Source organism: Urtica dioica, chromosome 8 (genome assembly GCF_054948205.1).
Source record: "Urtica dioica subsp. dioica isolate 48M chromosome 8, U.dioica_male_clone48M_v1_H2, whole genome shotgun sequence".
Classification (NCBI taxonomy): Eukaryota; Viridiplantae; Streptophyta; class Magnoliopsida; order Rosales; family Urticaceae; genus Urtica; species Urtica dioica.
In genome coordinates this window covers 6261245-6279231 of record NC_142763.1, presented here as the reverse complement: position 1 = coordinate 6279231, position 17987 = coordinate 6261245, and the positions used below count along the sequence as shown (strand labels likewise).

Here is a 17987-nt window from a genome sequence, read left to right as displayed (position 1 = left end):
TTATAAGCACCACAGAGGTGTGCGATACTACGTACATTTCTGTATCTATGCGCTGAGAAAGTTTCGTGAAAACTTGTGGCCTAAGTTATTATTATCCTGTTCAGGTTGTCCCAGGGTCGCTGGGGATGATGAAAGACGAATTCGATGGAGAAGATTTTGACGACGAATTTCCAGTTAAGAATCATCTTCAGCTTGATCAGCATTCCTTAAATGAAACAAACATTCCTTAAAATTACTTCAATTCAAATTCTGTGATGCAATACCATTTGAACAGAAACAATGTTAATGAACAAAAACTCACAGCGCTGTTTGTGAAAATCTGGGCCTTTGTCTTTCTCAAAATCGTACTCCTCTCTGCAGAGAAGCAAGGAAAAAAGAGAAACTATAAGATCAAACCCGAACCATGATGCAACAAATTTATATCTGCCTTTCGACAAGGAAAGTATATGAACTACCTTCATTGATACCATCTTTCTCCCAGCAAACATCCAGATAGCGTAAAGCCTTTCTGTACTTCCTAAGAGCCATCTTGTAGTCAAGCTTCTATTACCATAATGAAACAAACATCAAGCTTTAAGCATGAGTTGTATTATTTAACATGAATAATTGGTAATACATCAGCCTATAAATTGAAGTTACAATCAATCATTTGGGGAGGAAAAACAGATTAGAGGGAAGCGTAGGATTTTGAAAGAGTTCTAGGTCTCTCGAAATACCCGGGTTTATCTTATCAAACTGTATGCCATTAACAAAATGACAAAACTGCAAGCTACAACACAAACACCACATCTTATAATTACCTTGTAGCTTTCGTTCCCCAACGCCTTAATCGAGTCCACACAAGTCATCCACCAAGACAGTTCTTCAGGAGTCTCGTCCAGGTCAGCGGGCCAGTCCGGGTACGCATCGCTGTCCTTGAAGAAGTTACAAGTCCCGTCCTCTTCCCCCTCGGGAATCTCGCCGCAGTCCGCGATGGAGACATCGACGGCCGGGATATCTCCGGCGGCGAGCGCGACGTGCTCCATCGATCGGACGACTCCCATTCCCTTGACCACCTTCGCGAACACGACATGCTTCCCGTCCAGATGAGAAGTCCGGGTCGTGATGATGAAGAACTGAGACCCGTTTGTGTCGAGGTCAGAGTTTGCCATCGAAATAAATAACAAAATGAAATGTCAGTGTCCTGTAGTTTTCCTCTCTAAGAAATCACATCCATGTCCAGACCGTACAAAAATGATCAAATCAACTTGTCTAAGTAAGAAATTAATAAAAAAATCAACTCACTCACGGCAAAAAGCTACACAGCATAAACAGTTCTATTTAATTTCTCGTAAAATGAACAAAAAAAACTTATACCGGTAGAGACGTATTCGGGGGCGGCGTATCCATAGGTACCCATGACCCTTGTGGTGACGTGTGTGTTCGAGCCATCGGGACCCATTGTCGCTAGTCCAAAGTCCGACAACTTTGCAGTGAAATCCTATTGACATAAAGTTAAACATTTTAGAAATTGCAGTGATGATGAGCACATAGTAGCGTATATTTGATCTGATATATTACTGGCTAGACATACAGAATCAAGCAGGATATTGGAGGTTTTGAAGTCTCGGTATATGACTGGATTTTCGGCTCCGTGCAAGAACGCGAGGCCTTTGGCTGCTCCGATTGCGATTCTTAACCTTGTACCCCACGGCAATGACACTGAGAGCCCTGCGAAATTCCATTAAATTTCATTCATCAACTGCTATGACTAGACAAACATATATATATATATATATATATATATATATATATATATATATATATATATATATATATATATATATATATACTAGCTTGTACCACGTGCTAACGCACGTGTTTAACTAAGTATTAATTTATATGTATTGAGTTCTGATTTCAAGTTTAAAAGATATTTAATTCATTTTGAAAAATTCATAGACGAAAACGCATATCTGTCTGATAACCGATTACTGCCCGGGCGGAGAGCTGTTCTTGCTTCTTGACCGACAACCAACAAAAGTCCTCAAGGAAGATGCTGTGAGGTAATAGAGATAATAATCCCTAATTAAATTAAAATGTTTTGATTGATTTATTATTCATTTATAAAATCTATCACAATTTGTGGATGATGTTATTGTAGATTTTATGCTTATGAGGTACTTGTTGCACTGGAGTACCTTCACTGCCAAGGTATGTCAATCACGCACTGTGCAAAAAGCAACAATTGAGAACCTCTCATAATTTTATTTTTTTGTTTCGTCTCAGTTCGTCAGCTCGTCTCACCATCATCACGTCAGCTCGTCTCATCATCAGTTCGTCAACTCATCTCACCATCAGTTCGTCAGCTCATCTCACCATCAATGACTATCCAAGTGACGAGCCTCTTCGAACTGTGCAATCCAAGCTCGATTTCTTCATCATACCAAATCAAGCTTGAGGGGGAGTGTAGAAAATCAGTTCGTCAGCTAGTCTCAGTTCATCAGCTCGTCTCACCATCAGTTCGTCAGCTCGTCTCAGTTCGTCAGCTCGTCTCACCATTATCACGTCAGCTCGTCTCATCATCAGTTCGTCAACTCATCTCACCATCAGTTCGTCAGCTCGTCTCACCATCATCACGTCAGCTCGTCTCATCATCAGTTCGTCAACTCATCTCACCATCAGTTCGTCAGCTCATCTCACCATCAGTTCGTCAGCTCGTCTCACCATCATCACGTCAGCTCGTCTCTTCGAACGGAGCTCTGTTAGCCAATTCCTTGACCGTAACAGGGCATGAATCTGTGGTCCAAAAGTGCGTAAACGCCTTCTCTGATGGTCCTGAACAAAAGCACAAACGAAACGTCACAGAGCTACACACGAAGCCACAGACTCAGACCTGGCATAACCATTAAAGAAATCTAGAACTGCTAAAACACAACTGGATACCAGAAGCATTAACCATTTGTTAAATCAATCTGTGGGAATTTATTTTAAGTTAAAGCAACAATAGGCAAAGGCAATTGAATGACCACTAACAATCCTCACAAAATCAGACTTACAAGCTTCAATTTAAATTCAATCAATAATATACAACGAAATCAATCAAAACAAGCACGATTTCGGAATCCCCAAATCAGGTGCCAATTTCAAACCCTAGAAATAACAATTAAAAAAAACTCTAATTTACAAACCTAAAACTCTGGAGGCCGACGACGAAGAGAGCGGAATCGGGCGACCGAGATTCTTCGGAAGCGTCGTTGCCAGTGAGGAAAGAGCAGAGGTCGGCGCGGCGGAGGAGGAAGAGTCCTGTCAAGTCGCGCAGAAGACTCGGAGCTCGTCGGCACTCGCGCTGTGCTCACGTCGGAAGCGCGTGTCGGGTGAGCGCGGGGACAGAGAGACAACAGGCGAGAGATAGAGATGGCGGCGCCTGGTCGCTGGTCGCGCGATCGGTAGAGGCGCGCGCGCAGTCGGGGTTGGCGCTCGCGCGGGAGAGAGGAAGAGAGGACGAAGAAGAGGGAGCGGGTGAGAGAGAGGAAGACGGGGAAAGGGTGCTGGCGTTGTTCAGGAGAGAGGGGGCGAGAATCAGTGAGAGAAGAAGGAAGAGAAAGAGAGCGGTGAGGTGAGGTGAGGTGAGGAAGAATGGAGAAGAAGAAATTGAGGAAGCAATTGAGAACGTGGTAAGGATAAAACTTATATACGTGTAAAATTATAATTGGTTTATGTTATGAACAGTACATGAACAGTAAACCATCATTTTGATTTCTAAGTATAAAGTAGATATATATCTATATCTATATAATATAATAAGTCAGAATGATAACTTTACTATGAATTCATAGACTATTCATTTTGTTTTAACCCAATTGTAATTCGACACGTCACTTACTATCTTCCTCTCTCTCTTCCGTTTTTATTCTCTCTTACACCTCCCTTCTTCTTCGCCGCTCCTCATCTTCCTCTCTCTCTCTTCCGTTTTTATTGTGAGTCTCTTACTATCTTCCGTCTTCGCCGCTCCTCGCCTACCGCGATTCCTCACCATTGCCACCGAAGCCCTAGCACGGTCGCTGCAATCGGTTCTATAGCGCCCCAAAAAAACTCACCGACTATGAGATGATCGGGCTCGAGAACATCGATCGCGGGTCCTACCGAGTCAGATCTTCAGCGGAATGTGGAATTGGAGAAGGTAAGTGTTTAATGTTATGGATATTTGTCGATTTTGAGGGTTTTTATTCGATTTCATCTTTTTCGGTTTTCTAGGGTTTAGTTCGAGGCTTTTATCTCTCCCTTCGGCTCTGCTGTGGTGTCCTTCGTGGCTATTTCACACCCGCCACATCATCACCTACCGGGGCCCGGAGACGACCTCGGACGAGGAGACTGTGGCGGCTCGGAACTCTACTCTGGCGGAGGATGTTATCATGGGGTGAGTTAGTCCTTGTCACTGAGTCAATTGGAATTTTTGTTAATGTTATCATGGGGTGAGGTAGTCGTTGTCACTGAGTCAATTGACATTTTTGTTAAACCTATTATGGCGTGTCCTGTTTTTGATCTGGCTCGGAATGTTAAAATGTTAGGAGTTTTATAAAATTTATTTATCAATTTCCCGGGACTTTCTGAAACCTGTGTATGCTATTGATTAAGAGATTTTCTATTCCTCTCAAGGGCAAAAGCGTTTTTAATGTTTGTTTTCAGGTACACTTTTTCCTAAAATCATGTCAAAGCACATTACTGTACGATTCAATCACAACCCTAAAGCATTCATTTCCAAATCTATATGCTATTTAGATTTCCAGGGTTGATTACATTTGTTTTTGAGATACAGAAGACCATGTTCCATAAGCAATGCACTCTATTAATTTTTAATTTCTTATTTGTATTGAATAAGAATCGTAAAGCATTTGTACATCTTTTTTTTTCAGGCTTCAATGTTGAGACGGTAGAATACAAGAACATTAGCTTCACAGTTTGGGATGTCGGGGGTCAGGACAAGGTATGGACATTTTTTTTGTGTTTTTTTAATTTTTTTTTTCTTTTTGGATTTGGTTTTTTTATTTTTCTCTGTTGATTAGAGTTTGGTATTGAATTTGGGATCTAGGTTTCACATGTATTGTTCAGTTCAACTTGAACCAATTCAATTTGGAGACAACGAAATTATAAAATTGTTAGTGATTTTGCTTATTAAACTCATGTATGTGTAGAATCGTTGGCAGCTACTGAGATTAAAGGATTAAAAAATTCGTCCACAAAACCAATGATGGAAGACTTGAGAAAAATCTGGTACAAGAGGGACGAGGAGGCTGTGGTGTCCTTCGCGGCTATTTCAAAAACACCACATCATCACCTACCGAGGCCCGGAGACGAGCTCGGACGAGGAATTGATTGCATCGTAGAGCCACTGTAATTTGAAACAGAATTGGGATCGTATGTGAACAGTAAGTCATGTTATTATAAATTGTTTTGTAGGTACTTCCTTTACCAAGACACACTTCTAGGTACTGTTGTTTTTTTTTATATATTTGTTTAATTATGTCCTTCCTTTGTCATTGTGGAAATAGGAGGTGGACTTGTTGCTGAACGACGGAAGCAAACACATCAATGTGACGGGATAGAGAAAGAGTGACACACTACCGCAGAGAGTCGAGACAAGTCGAAAGAGAAGTCGACGATGTTTGCTTATGAGTCCCGCTTTGGCAAAGACATCAACTCAACAAGCGTTTTTTTCTCGTTTTTTTATTTAAATTAATATTAAAGAAAAACGAGTTGTATTAGTAAGGGCTAGAGTTTCTTTCATGCTTATATTGAAAATGAGTTGGATCCTAAGAAATACTTATACCCCAGTGAGTAGCCTGGGTTTTGTCAGACATGTGCCGTATTGTTTCTTAAGTACAGTCAATAACGCGAGGCAAATTTTTTTTTTTTTTTTGTAGTGTGAGATCCACAAGTTATTGGTGTTGGTTTACTATGACAGCATACAGAAGGTGGTGCCATTTTTTGATCAACGGTTTTATACGGCTTCTTTGAACTACCTCCGATGGACGTGGAGACCGCTTGGAATGAAACGCATAACACGTCCGTGCCCACAAATTTTCACAGGGCAAGATATCTCATCTCTTGTTTTTTTTTCCGAAGACTGAATTGTAAGAGCAATAATTGTTTGTTACAGGAGAGGATGTACTTTCTGAACAAAGGGTCTATTATACGTGTTCAGTACACTATCTAGTCTCAAACTTCTGCGCCTCTCTTGCTCACAATTGCCAAAGGTGATTAAGTTCGAAATACTAGAACTGGAAAGTTATGACCACATGACTAAGTGCTTTATTTGGGTTGAATTCGGCAGGTAGAGAAAGCCTGGCTGAGTGGATAAATGACCCTTCCTATCCAAACACAACATTGTCATGGAATATAACCTACGGTAAGAATTACTGGGAAAACATTTCTTCAGTATATAGAGCTTGTCCGATTTTCTATCAGCTGCTTGTTTAGACTCTCTTCACAGGAAGCGGTAAGATCGAACAAGAAATTATGTCTTCCTCCGCTTACTACATAGCGGTCGGGAATTTAAACTCTGAGGAAGTCGAGGTAGCTTCGTAAATCTACCATCTATCATCGCCATGGAAATAACATCTCATCTCATCTTTTTTTTTTTGGCACGACGGTGATGGTATACAGGTTGAGCTCAAGTTCGTAATGAAGTCTTTTGTGTACAACACAAGCCAAGCGTATTACCGCTGTTTACTTGGCGAGCACGTGTGTAGTGTTAAACTTTCTCTTCTCCGCTCAAAAACAGCTCTGCTAACTTCTGCTCCTCATAACAAGGTAAACATGAAGCTCTTTTCTCGTTTTACCACTCGATGCAAGTCCGAACATGTGCCATTTTCCCTCTAGGACTCTCCTATGGATGATGACCAGTATGTCAAGCTATATTATGGACCACAATGGCTCACTTATCTAATCAGATCAGGTAAAGTTTTCTTTAAATTGACCTAGCTTGTACCGATTGACCTATCTAATTGCCTTGATTTCGGTCTTGCAGAATCGCTGATCGTGGTCCTGTTGTTGGCCTTCAAATTTTGTAACGCGGGAGGGTTTCGGTCGGATGACGTGGCACCGGAGAGAGATCCGTTGCTCATACCGAAGAAGAGGATTGCTTGGACGGCAAGGCAGCGGTGGACGGGGAAAACTACGGCAACAACGATGCCAATCGTCACCGGCTCTGTGTTATTTGCTTCGATTCCCAGAGACTGTTTCTTTCTTCCTTGCGGACATTACGCAGCCTGCTTTACTTGCGGAACAAGGTATCCATCAGTCAGTTGCTATATTTTTTTTTTAAGAAAAATTGGGCAGTATTTGAATTGGTTATATGGAATATATTGTGAACACATGTTAGCAGAGGAGTCTGGTTTTTGTCCCATTCGCCGTAGGAAGATGAAGAAAGTGAGAAAGATTTTTACAGTCTGAGATTGTCTCCGTAACGCTCCACCATGAAGCAATTTTTTTTTTATTTTTTTTAGTGCATGTAATAATATCAGAAGACAAATGAGTTGTATTTAGATTTCCAGGGTTGATTAAATTTGTTTTTGACATACAGAAGACCATGTTCCATAAGCAATGCACTCTATTAATTTTTAATTTCTTATTTATATTGAATCACAATCGTAAAGCATTTGTACATCTTTTTTTTTCAGGCTTCAATGTTGAGACGGTAGAATACAAGAACATTAGCTTCACAGTTTGGGATGTCGGGGGTCAGGACAAGGTATGGACATTTTTTTTGTGTTTTTTTAATTTTTTTTTCTTTTGGATTTGGTTTTTTATTTTTCTCTGTTGATTAAAGTTTGGTATTGAATTTGGGATCTAGGTTTCACATGTATTGTTCAGTTCAACTTGAACCTATTCAATTTGGAGACAACGAAATTATAAAATTGTTAGTGATTTTGCTGATTAAACTCGTGTATGTGTTGAATCATTTGGTATACTTAAAAATTAGTGATGGGGGGTTTTGACTGAGGTCAAGCATGCGCAATTGGAGCATGATGTCTCATGCCTGGACATAAATCCAATTGGTTATGATCCAAATTGTAGCTTCGTATACAGTTTCTCTACATTCCTATATCGGAGTCTGAATTTATTCAAGAAGGGTTCGGTGAAAGAATTAGGATCTTCATCTCAATCCATAGGTACTTTCTATTTATCTACCTTTTTATTTTCTCTGGGCACTCGGTGACCCGGGAAGCGCAACGTGGAGGAACTGAGGAAGAGAGATTGGCCCGGGAGCGTCGAGATCGTAGAGACTCTCGGAGAAGGTCATTGCTTTCATTTCGGTAATCCAAAGAGTGAGAAGGCTGTGGAATTGTTCGCTAAGCTTGTAACTTTTATCAAACAGGACTAATAATTAATTAATAAGGAACTCTATAACGGAATGTTATTTTAAATTAAATAATAATGAAATGATTCCGATTCCGTTTCCCAGCTTTTCTTTGCTGGCTGCCCGTGCTAATTCGCTGAGGGTAATAGTTTACAATTGTAATGAGAGGATGAATGGAATATCAGATATGTGGTGATTTTAATTGCATTTCATGAAGTCCAAAGGTGTATCTCTCTAAACCATGTGACATGAATATTTTAGCCAGAATATTAATCAGCTGAACGTTCAAACTTTGTTACTTAGACCATCTCCAATGCACACACTAAATTGGATGTAATTTTTACACTAAATTTGGTGTAACTTTTACACCAAATATTTTTTTTTTGCTCCAATGATATTATGTTTTTTATCAAGAATATTACACCAACTTTGGTGATATTTTAAGAATATATTTTTTATTACGCTTTTTAATCTAAGATATTTTTGGATTTAGTGTCTTACTATTATTAATTATTTGTAAAGTCTAATTACATATATAAAAATGTAATTGTATTTTATTTATTAATTATGTGTATTATAAATCAATAATAAATTATTTAAAAATAAAAAAAAATTAATTAACAAAAGTGAAAATTAATCAATTTAATCACATAAATAATACAACATTTTTTAGAGAATAAATTTCTATAAATTATTATTAATATTAATTATCGGTTTAATTTGGTTTGAAATATATAATTTTTTAATTATTGATTTAATTTAAGTGGAATTGAAGAAATTAACTTGAATTATAAACAAAGCTCCAAACAATTTAAAACATTGTTAAACCGTTTTTTGGATTTAACATTTATTGGCACTCGATGTACTTGGAATAGTCACGTGTCTAATCTTTGATGGACCCAAAATCACTCTTTGAGATTCCAAAGGGTTCAAGGAAGTTTAAGACAATGCCCAAAGTAGCCGAGAGCTTGAGATGAGTTTTTAAATTGTGTTTTGGGAGGAGAAATCACTTTTTTCAAGATTCCAAAGGGCTCGAGGAAAGTTAGGACAAGGGCCAACGTGTCCAAGAGCTTTAGAAGAATCTTGAATCGTATCACTTGTCGACGGGATTTTTCTCTTATTAAGTGAAGAGCATGAAAATTGATTTTTCAAACTCTTGAACATTTTTAGAGGGAAGTCTAATTTGGCTTGATCGGCCTTGTTTTGTGAGAAAAATGTTTTTGAGACGGTAAATATTTTTTCTTCCATTTTAGAGAGAATGGAAGTAGATTATTTCTCTTTATTTTGGGTGAAAGAGATTAGAGAAAATAGGTTCTCTTTTTCATGTGTTGTTATTTTGATCTTAAGTGTTATTGTGGGAGAAAAATCAAGCGAGAGAAGTGAGAGAGAAATTGTGGTATTTGCATCTTATGTCACAAATTGGCAATCCAATTGCAAATAAGTCACACGCAAACATTTTAGAAAGTTTTAGCGAAAGATGAAGTGATTTTTAATGAGGTATTGTAAAAATTCAGAAGACATGGAGTAATTAATAAAAAGATTAAATGATGAGAGAGAGTAATTTGAAGTTTGCACATATGACACGAATGTAAATACGTGACACAAATGCAATTTTGACAACTTTGTGACACAAATGCAAAAACCCGACGAATTTGTGACATTGACGCAAATTTCCCAGAGAAATTTGGCATGAGTTTGCCTAGGTTTTTCTTTTCTTGAGAGAATTTGGTGAAGTGAATGGGGTATTTATAATGTTTGGGTTGTGTTGGTGTGAGCATTTGAGCGGATGACGTTATCGGACAAAAAGGCAAAACACGGGCGGGCTCACCAAGCCCATTTGGGCGTGAAGCAGCAAGGAGAGTGGGCGGCACTCTTCTTGCATGTATGGGGAGTTAGCAGGCAGGTCTGGCAGCTGGCAGAGAGGCAAAGGTGCTTTTTGTTTTGGTTGAACCCCATTTCCTTTGGGTTTTCCGAAATATGAGCCGACAAACATATTGATTGAATTTGGATTAATTAAAATATGTACTTATAAGATTAAAATAATGCTTAAATATTTAGTGTAATATTTACACCAAATAAATTTTTTTAGAGTTTTTATCGTTGAAGAGTGTTTACTCTATTTATAGAGTTTTGTGCAATGTATTGGAGATGCTCTTAGGTACAAATTGGAATAAGATTCTGCTAATCGGCCGAAATGTTTGGTTTCAGTTTGTGCCGTTCGATATGCTCGCGTTTATTATACTCTCAATTAATGAATTGAGATTTATATTCTGATATCCTACTTTTAACCGTCATTTTTATATAAAATTATATTCTCAATTAATAAATTGAGATTTATTAATTAAATATATGTAATTACATATTGACACCCTTAAGCTCATAATCTCCACACTCTGCAGGTGGAGCGAATCCAGTTGGCATCTAAAACATTGTGTTTTCGTCATCAGATTTAAGTTCTCTGACCAAAACAATGTGCAAGAGAATCATCGAGATAGGACTGTGGTGCTTTAATGGCAACTTCCTCCTCCTCGAGCCTTGGCTTTCATTAGGTCGTTGAAAAGTAATAGTAACATATATATATATATATATATATATATATATATATATATATGGAAGTACTGTGTTGGCTCTAAAACAATTTGGGCTGCTTCTGTGTACTGTTATTGGATTGAATGTGTTTTTCTTTGTTATATCTGTAGGTTTGTAAAAGTTCCGGCTTAAATAATTCATGGCTTAGAGTCCCAACTCTCAAGGAAAACATATCGAGTTTTTTTTTTTTTTTTTACAATTTTCAATTGAGAATTCGAAACTCCACAGTCCAGTTTGTTGATCCTGAATAAAAGGCGGGACAAAGGAAAAAAAAAAGTGAAAATGACTAACCAATCTTCCATTCTAGCCAATGAACAGATCGAGAAATACAAACATTTATAAGAACTCAAATGCTTATAACAATTCAAAAGAGGGAAAATTAAACATGGGAGTGAAAGGTTGGTAGTTCAAAATTTCGTCTGACCTTATATCGAGCTTCTTATATATATAAGTTAACGCGGATGGTAGGTTTTCACTTCTGTATCCTAAATTATATCGATTTCTTCTTTCACTGAACCGGATTCAAAGCAAATATAACCACGCTTTTACTAATAACCAAAATAAAATAAAATAAAAACTTCTTTCAGACGCAACTCACAATAAGTTACGTCCATTGACCAAATATGCTATATTATCTAGTCTTTATTTACTGCGTCTCGACTTCCACGTGTATCTCGTATGAATTCATGAACTGTTGCCGTTTTTCATTGTCTTATCATATTTCCTTATATGAGTATTTGCTTATTTTGGTTGTGTTTATATTTTCATCAGGAAAGAAATTGACATTCAACCCACATATTCAATGATGTGGTTGGATCATTCTTAAAATAAATATAAACAAAGCTGACACTTATACTCTCTCTGTATCTCTCGCCTCTATATTATGGATCCACGTACTTTGTGTGCATATAATATATCGTATCACAATCGGTCTCAGGGCAGGCCCAAGGCATACTGAGGCCTTAAGAGAAAATAAATAATTAGACATTATTTTTTTTTTAAATGTAAATAGTCCATAACCTCTTATCATTGTAACATTTTAGTCATCACTAATTCTTTTATTGATCACTAGGTTTATAGTTTAATGAGGCCATAACATTTTGCTCCTTTTTATTATTATTTTTCTCTATATATATTTTTTTCATCATTTTGGTCAATAATTTATCAGAAATGCTTTTCAGCCCGAGTACGATTCGCACGACTCCCACCAAAGTATTAAACACAAAAAACAAATTGTCAGGTGTCGATGAATGTATGGATCGTTAGGCTCGTGACCCCGTGATAAATAGCATCTCTCATAATTTATTGGTACAAATTTATTTTTTATTTATTTATTATTATTATTATTATTTATTTTTTTTGCATAGAAGATAATTATAGGATAGGTCACATACTTTTTGTTACGAACTCAAACAACGCGTCTTATCCTATAGGGCCGGGCCTGCGTACTCTCCGAAGCAAATCTCCGAACGAAACTCGCTCTGATCTTTCTTCTCTGCCCAAAGCTACGATCTCATCTCTATAGCCATGGAAATCTCGCTCGGATCTCGAACCGCCACAATTTCTTGCGTCATCGGTTTTTCTTCCTCCGATATTCGGTCCTTCGAGCGCCGGAGATCTCTGATATCGCCGCCGAAGGCTGTGGCTCCCCGCGCAAAGTGCTCTCTCCAGCCACGCCCGGAGGCGAAACGTTTCGCGGTGGACGTTGGCGAGAGGAAAAAAACGGCATCGATCGAGGAGCCGAAGGTGGCTACGAGGTCGATGAGTGGGATTTGTAATGAGATAGAGATGCTTGTTTCGGGGAAGAGATACGAAGAAGCACTCGAGCTTTTCGGGGTTTTGGAGATCGCTGGCTGTAATGGAATCCGGACCAGTACTCTCGATTCACTGGTCAGGGCTTGCATCGGATTGAACTCCGTTAGAGGAGTGAAAAATCTCTCTGAATTCGTTTCCAGGACTGGACTTGAATTGGATTTGCACATGAGGAAGAGGTTTCTTTATATGCACGTGAGGTGCGGGATGATGATCGACGCACGCAAACTGTTCGACGAATTGCCGGAGAGGGACTTGGTCTCATACACCATGATGATCGCGGGCCTCGTGGATTCGAGGCACTTCGCCGAGGCGATCAGTCTGTTCCTCGTGATCTACGAGAGATTCTCCGAGATCGGAGCCAACAAATTCACCACCGTGATCCGAGCCTGCTCGGGCCTCGGAATCGTGACGATCGGACGGCAGATTCACTCCTGCGCGGTTAAGTCCAACGTGGTGGCCAACGTCCACGTGGCCTGCGCTCTGATCAACATGTACAGCAAGTGCAACTCCATTAAAGAAGCTCGGCTCGTGTTCTCCAGGATGGCGGAGAAGACAACGGTGGCTTGGAACTTGATCATCGCAGCGAACGTGCACCACGGACACACCGAGGAAGCCCTGAGTTCGTACTACGAGATGAGAGACTCGGGCGTTAAAATCAACCAATTCACGTTCTCCATAGTTATCAAGATCTGCTCGAGGCTCGCCTCGCTGGCGCACGCCAAGCAAGTCCACGCCGACCTCGTGAGCCACGGCTACGGATTCAACCTCGTCGCCAACACCGCGCTCATCGACTGCTACGGAAAGTGGGGCAGCGCCGAGGACGCCCGCAACGTGTTCGACAAAATGCCGTTCAAGAACGTGATCACGTGGAACGCGATGATCGCCGCGTACGGCAACCACGGGCTCGGGAGCGAGGCCATGGAGCTCTTCGAGAGGATGACGAGGGAGAACAACCGGAATATCATCCCAGACCACGTCACGTTCCTCGCGGTCCTCTCGGCTTGTGCCTACTCGGGCCTCTCCAATCAAGGCTGGGCGATCTTCGAGTCGATGAGCAGAGACCACAATGTCAAGCCTCGGGCGAAGCACTACGCGTGCATGATCGAGCTGCTCGGGAGAGAAGGCTGTTTGGAAGAAGCCCACGAGATGATACTGAAAGCCCCGTTCGAGCCCAAGGTCAACATGTGGGACGCGCTTCTCACCGCTTGCCGGGTCCACGGGGATTTGGAGCTCGGGAGAATCGCCGCCGAGAAGATTTACGGAATGGAGCCGGAATTGCTCAACGGCTATCTAGTCCTCTTGAACATATTTAAGGCCACAGGAAAGGCAAAGGAAGCTTTTTCCGTGCTTCGGACCATGAAAAGGAAGGGTCTGAGCATTTTCCCGGCGTACACTTGGATAGAGGTGAAGAAACAGGCTCACGTGTTTCGGTCTGGAGACAAGACCCATGCGGAAACCGAAAGAATCTACCGGAAACTCGAGGAACTGACGGCCGAGATCACACAGCTCGGGTACGTCCCCGAGCGAGGCTCTGTGCTCGACGAACGCGAAGAACGGTCGTCGCATCAGAGCGAGAAACTCGCGGTCTCGTTCGGGATCATCAGTACTTCCGACGGGACGCCGCTGCAGATCGTGCAGGGCCATCGGGTCAGCGGCGATTGCCACTCCGCGATCAAGTTGATCGCTTTGGTCGCCGGGAGAGAAATCGTTCTCAGGGGCGCTAGTAGGTTTCACCATTTCAAAGATGGAGGTTGTTCTTGTGGAGATTATTGGTAATTTCTTTCAACAATTATACTACACCTTGTTTCATTTTACTTCTATTCTTCAGTTAGTATCATAAAGATGGGAATTGCTCTTGTGGAGATTATTTGTGACTTTCTTGTCTTTCTTTTTCAAGTACACAACTTTAATGTTAAGATTGTCCATTTAATCATAGCTCAATAGTAAATAAAAATTGGCATACTCTTGTTATTAAGTTGTGAGTAATTTTTATTTATTCTTTTATTGAGAGGTGATTTGAGACTTACATGTAATCATCCTCATCGGCTTCAACGTTGTTTACATCGTCTTTGCTGAGCACATTTCCTCTCTTTTCTTGCCTCGCTTTCCACTTTTCCACTCTGTCTTTCCATTCCTCATTGGACTCATTGCCATAACCTTCTCTCTCTTTCCCTCAAATTCCTTACCAGCAACTACACATTCCAATCACAGCAACGCAATTAATTGAATGTCTATTTATATATTTCTGATATCGATTAGGAAATCCAATTACCACTTCCTCCAACAGAGAAAGCGTGAACATTGGGCTGCCATTGCTGATTACTGTTATTATTGTTATGGTTGTCTCCACCGTCCTGTAAAATAAATAATTATTTATAATTGCCCTGAAAATGTCTTTTAATAGATCTTCCGGAATTTTTTTTTTTTTTACCGAGTCGTTGGCAAGAGGATTCTGATCTGAGTGATCAAGCTGAAAATGGTGTAATCGGGTGAATAGAGTTGGTCTCAGACTTCGTACTCTCCGAAGCAAATCTCCGAACGAAACTCGCTCTGATTTTTCTTCTCTGCGTGTGTTTCCAAAGCTACGATCTCATCTCTATAGCCATGGAAATCTCGCTCGGATCTCGAACCGCCACAATGTCTTGCGTCATCGGTTTTTCTTCCTCCGATACTCGGTCCTTCGAGCGCCGGAGATCTCTGATATCGCCGCCGAAGGCTGTGGCTCCCCGCGCAAAGTGCTCTCTCCAGCCACGCCCGGAGGCGAAACGTTTCGCGGTGGACGTTGGCGAGAGGAAAAATACGGCATCGATCGAGGAGCCGAAGGTGGCTACGAGGTCGATGAGTGGGATTTGTAATGAGATAGAGATGCTTGTTTCGGGGAAGAGATACGGAGAAGCACTCGAGCTTTTCGGGGTTTTGGAGATCGCTGGCTGTAATGGAATCCGGACCAGTACTCTCGATTCACTGGTATGGGCTTGCATCGGATTGAACTCCGTTAGAGAAGTGAAAAATCTCTCTGAATTCGTTTCCAGGACTGGCCTTGAATTGGATTTGCACATGAGGAAGAGGTTTCTTTATATGCACGTGAGGTGCGGGATGATGAAAGTAGCATACAAACTGTTCGACGAATTGCCCGAGAGGGACTTGGTCTCATCCACCATGATGATCGCGGGCCTCGTGGATTCGAGGCACTTTGCCGAGGCGATCAGTCTGTTCGTCGTGATCCACGAGAAATTCTCTGAGATCGGAGCCCACACATTCACCACCGTGATCCGAGCCTGCTCAGGCCTCGGAATCGTGACGATCGGACGGCAGATTCACTCCTGCGCGATCAAGTCCAAATTGGTGGACAATGCCTTCGTGGCCTGCGCTCTGATCAACATGTACAGCAAGGGCAACTCCATTAAAGAAGCTCGGCTCGTGTTCTCCAGGATGGCGGAGAAGACGACGGTGGCTTGGAACTCGATCATCGCAGCGAACGTGCTCCACGGACACACCGAGGAAGCCCTGAGTTCGTACTACGAGATGAGAGACTCGGGCGTTAAAATAGTCCTCAAGATCTGCTCGAGGCTCGCCTCGCTGGCGCACGCCGACCTCGTGAGCCACGGCTACGGATTCGACCTCGTCGCCAACACCGCGCTCATCGACTTCTACGGAAAGTGGGGCCGCGCCGAGGACGCCCGCAACGTGTTCGACAAAATGCCGCTCAAGAACGTGATCACGTGGAACGCGTACGGCAACCACGGGCTCGGGAGCGAGGCCATCGAGCTCTTCGAGAGGATGACGAGGGAGAACAACCGAAAGACTATCCCCAACCATGTCACGTTCCTCGCGGTCCTCTCGGCTTGTTCCTACTCGGGCCTCTCCGATCAAGGCTGGGCGATCTTCGAGTCGATGAGCAGAGACCACAAGGTCAAGCCTCGGGCGGTGCACTATGCGTGCATGATCGAGCTGCTCGGGAGAGAAGGCTGCTTGGAAGAAGCCCACGAGATGATACAGAAAACCCCGTTCGAGCCCACGGTCAAGCTGTGGGCCGCGCTTCTCACCGCTTGCCGGGTCCACGGGGATTTGGAGCTCGGGAGAATCGCCGCCGAGAAGATCTACGGAATGGAGCCGGAATTGCTCAACGGCTATCTAGTCCTCTTGAACATATACAAGGCCACAGGAAAGGCAAAGGAAGCTTTTTCCGTGCTTCGGACCATGAAAAGGAAGGGTCTGAGCATTTTCCCGGCGTACACTTGGATAGAGGTGAAGAAACAGGCTCACGTGTTTCGGTCTGGAGACAAGACCCATGCGGAAACCGAAAGAATCTACCGGAAACTCGAGGAACTGACGGCCGAGATCACAGAGCTCGGGTACGTCCCCGAGCGAGGCTCTGTGCTCGACGAACGCGAAGAACGCTCGTCGCACCAGAGCGAGAAACTCGCGATCTCGTTCGGGATCATCAGTACTTCCGACGGGACGCCGCTGCAGATTGCGCAGGGTCATCGGGTCAGCGGCGATTGCCACTCCGCGATCAAGTTGATCGCTTTGGTCGCCGGGAGAGAAATCGTTCTCAGGGGCGCTAGTAGGTTTCACCATTTCAAAGATGGAGGTTGTTCTTGTGGAGATTATTGGTAATTTCTTTCAACAATTATACTACACCTTGTTTCATTTTACTTCTATTCTTCAGTTAGTATCATAAAGATGGGAATTGCTCTTGTGGAGATTATTGGTGACTTTCTTGTCTTTCTTTTTCAAGTACACAACTTTAATGTTAAGACTGTCCATTTAATCATAGCTCGATAATAAATAAAAATTGGCCTACTCTTGTTATTCAGTTGTGAGTCATTTTTATTTATTCTTTTATTGAGAGGTGATTTGAGACTTGCATGTAATCATCCTCATCGGCTTCAACGTTGTTTACATCGTCTTTGCTGAGCACATTTCCTCTCTTTTCTTGCCTCGCTTTCCACTTTTCCACTCTGTCTTTCCATTCCTCATTGGACTCATTGCCATAACCTTCTCTCTCCCTCAAATTCCTTACCCGCAACTACACATTCCAATCACAGCAACGCAATTAATTGAATGTCTGTATATATATATATATATATATATATATATATATATATATATATGTATATATATATATATATATTTGAAATCAATTAAGAAATCCAATTACCACTTCCTCCAACAGAGAAAGCGTGAACATTGGGCTGCCATTGCTGATTACTGTTATTATTGTTATGGTTGTCTCCAC

General features: G+C 41.6%; 1 protein-coding gene, 2 long non-coding RNA genes and 3 pseudogenes across 4 annotated transcripts; 4 read left to right on the top strand and 2 right to left on the bottom strand.

The window, feature by feature from the left end:
• Positions 1-196: 196 nt before the first annotated feature.
• Positions 197-1724, bottom strand: LOC149387637 (peptidyl-prolyl cis-trans isomerase CYP40-like). Its single transcript, XM_089622203.1, has 6 exons — positions 1680-1724; positions 1357-1480; positions 801-1156; positions 456-543; positions 302-354; positions 197-205 (listed from the first exon to the last, which is right to left on the bottom strand). The coding sequence occupies exons 1-6, from the start codon at positions 1722-1724 to the stop codon at positions 197-199; spliced, it is 675 nt and encodes a 224-aa protein (XP_089478329.1).
• Positions 1725-1863: 139 nt separating this feature from the next.
• LOC149387636 (uncharacterized) lies at positions 1864-2722 on the top strand. Of its 2 annotated transcripts, none has more exons than XR_016301024.1 (3): positions 1864-2045; positions 2144-2193; positions 2521-2722. It is a non-coding gene; the product is annotated as an uncharacterized LOC149387636 (long non-coding RNA). The 2 variants fall into 2 exon arrangements; XR_016301023.1 differs by lacking the exon at positions 2521-2722 and adding an exon at positions 2269-2507.
• Positions 2723-5980: 3258 nt separating this feature from the next.
• LOC149387635 (E3 ubiquitin-protein ligase APD2-like) lies at positions 5981-7434 on the top strand (annotated as a pseudogene).
• Positions 7435-12457: 5023 nt separating this feature from the next.
• On the top strand, positions 12458-14699 carry LOC149387634 (pentatricopeptide repeat-containing protein At5g50390, chloroplastic pseudogene; annotated as a pseudogene).
• Positions 14700-14911: 212 nt separating this feature from the next.
• On the bottom strand, positions 14912-15210 carry LOC149387633 (uncharacterized). Its single transcript, XR_016300470.1, has 3 exons — positions 15177-15210; positions 15018-15099; positions 14912-14937 (listed from the first exon to the last, which is right to left on the bottom strand). It is a non-coding gene; the product is annotated as an uncharacterized LOC149387633 (long non-coding RNA).
• A 139-nt stretch (positions 15211-15349) lies between these two features.
• LOC149387632 (pentatricopeptide repeat-containing protein At5g50390, chloroplastic pseudogene) lies at positions 15350-17365 on the top strand (annotated as a pseudogene).
• Positions 17366-17987: the final 622 nt, after the last annotated feature.

What these genes read in the sequence shown, in the direction of transcription:
- LOC149387637 (XM_089622203.1), bottom strand. Translation starts at nt 1,724, where the DNA reads ATGGAATTTCGCAGGGCTCTCAGTGTCATTGCCGTGGGGTACAAG. An exon ending in TCATTGCCGTGGGGTACAAG is followed by an intron (nt 1,481 to 1,679) that starts GTTAAGAATCGC and finishes TTATGTCAATAG; the next exon opens with GATTTCACTGCAAAGTTGTC. An exon ending in TGGGGAACGAAAGCTACAAG is followed by an intron (nt 544 to 800) that starts GTAATTATAAGA and finishes TTATGGTAATAG; the next exon opens with AAGCTTGACTACAAGATGGC.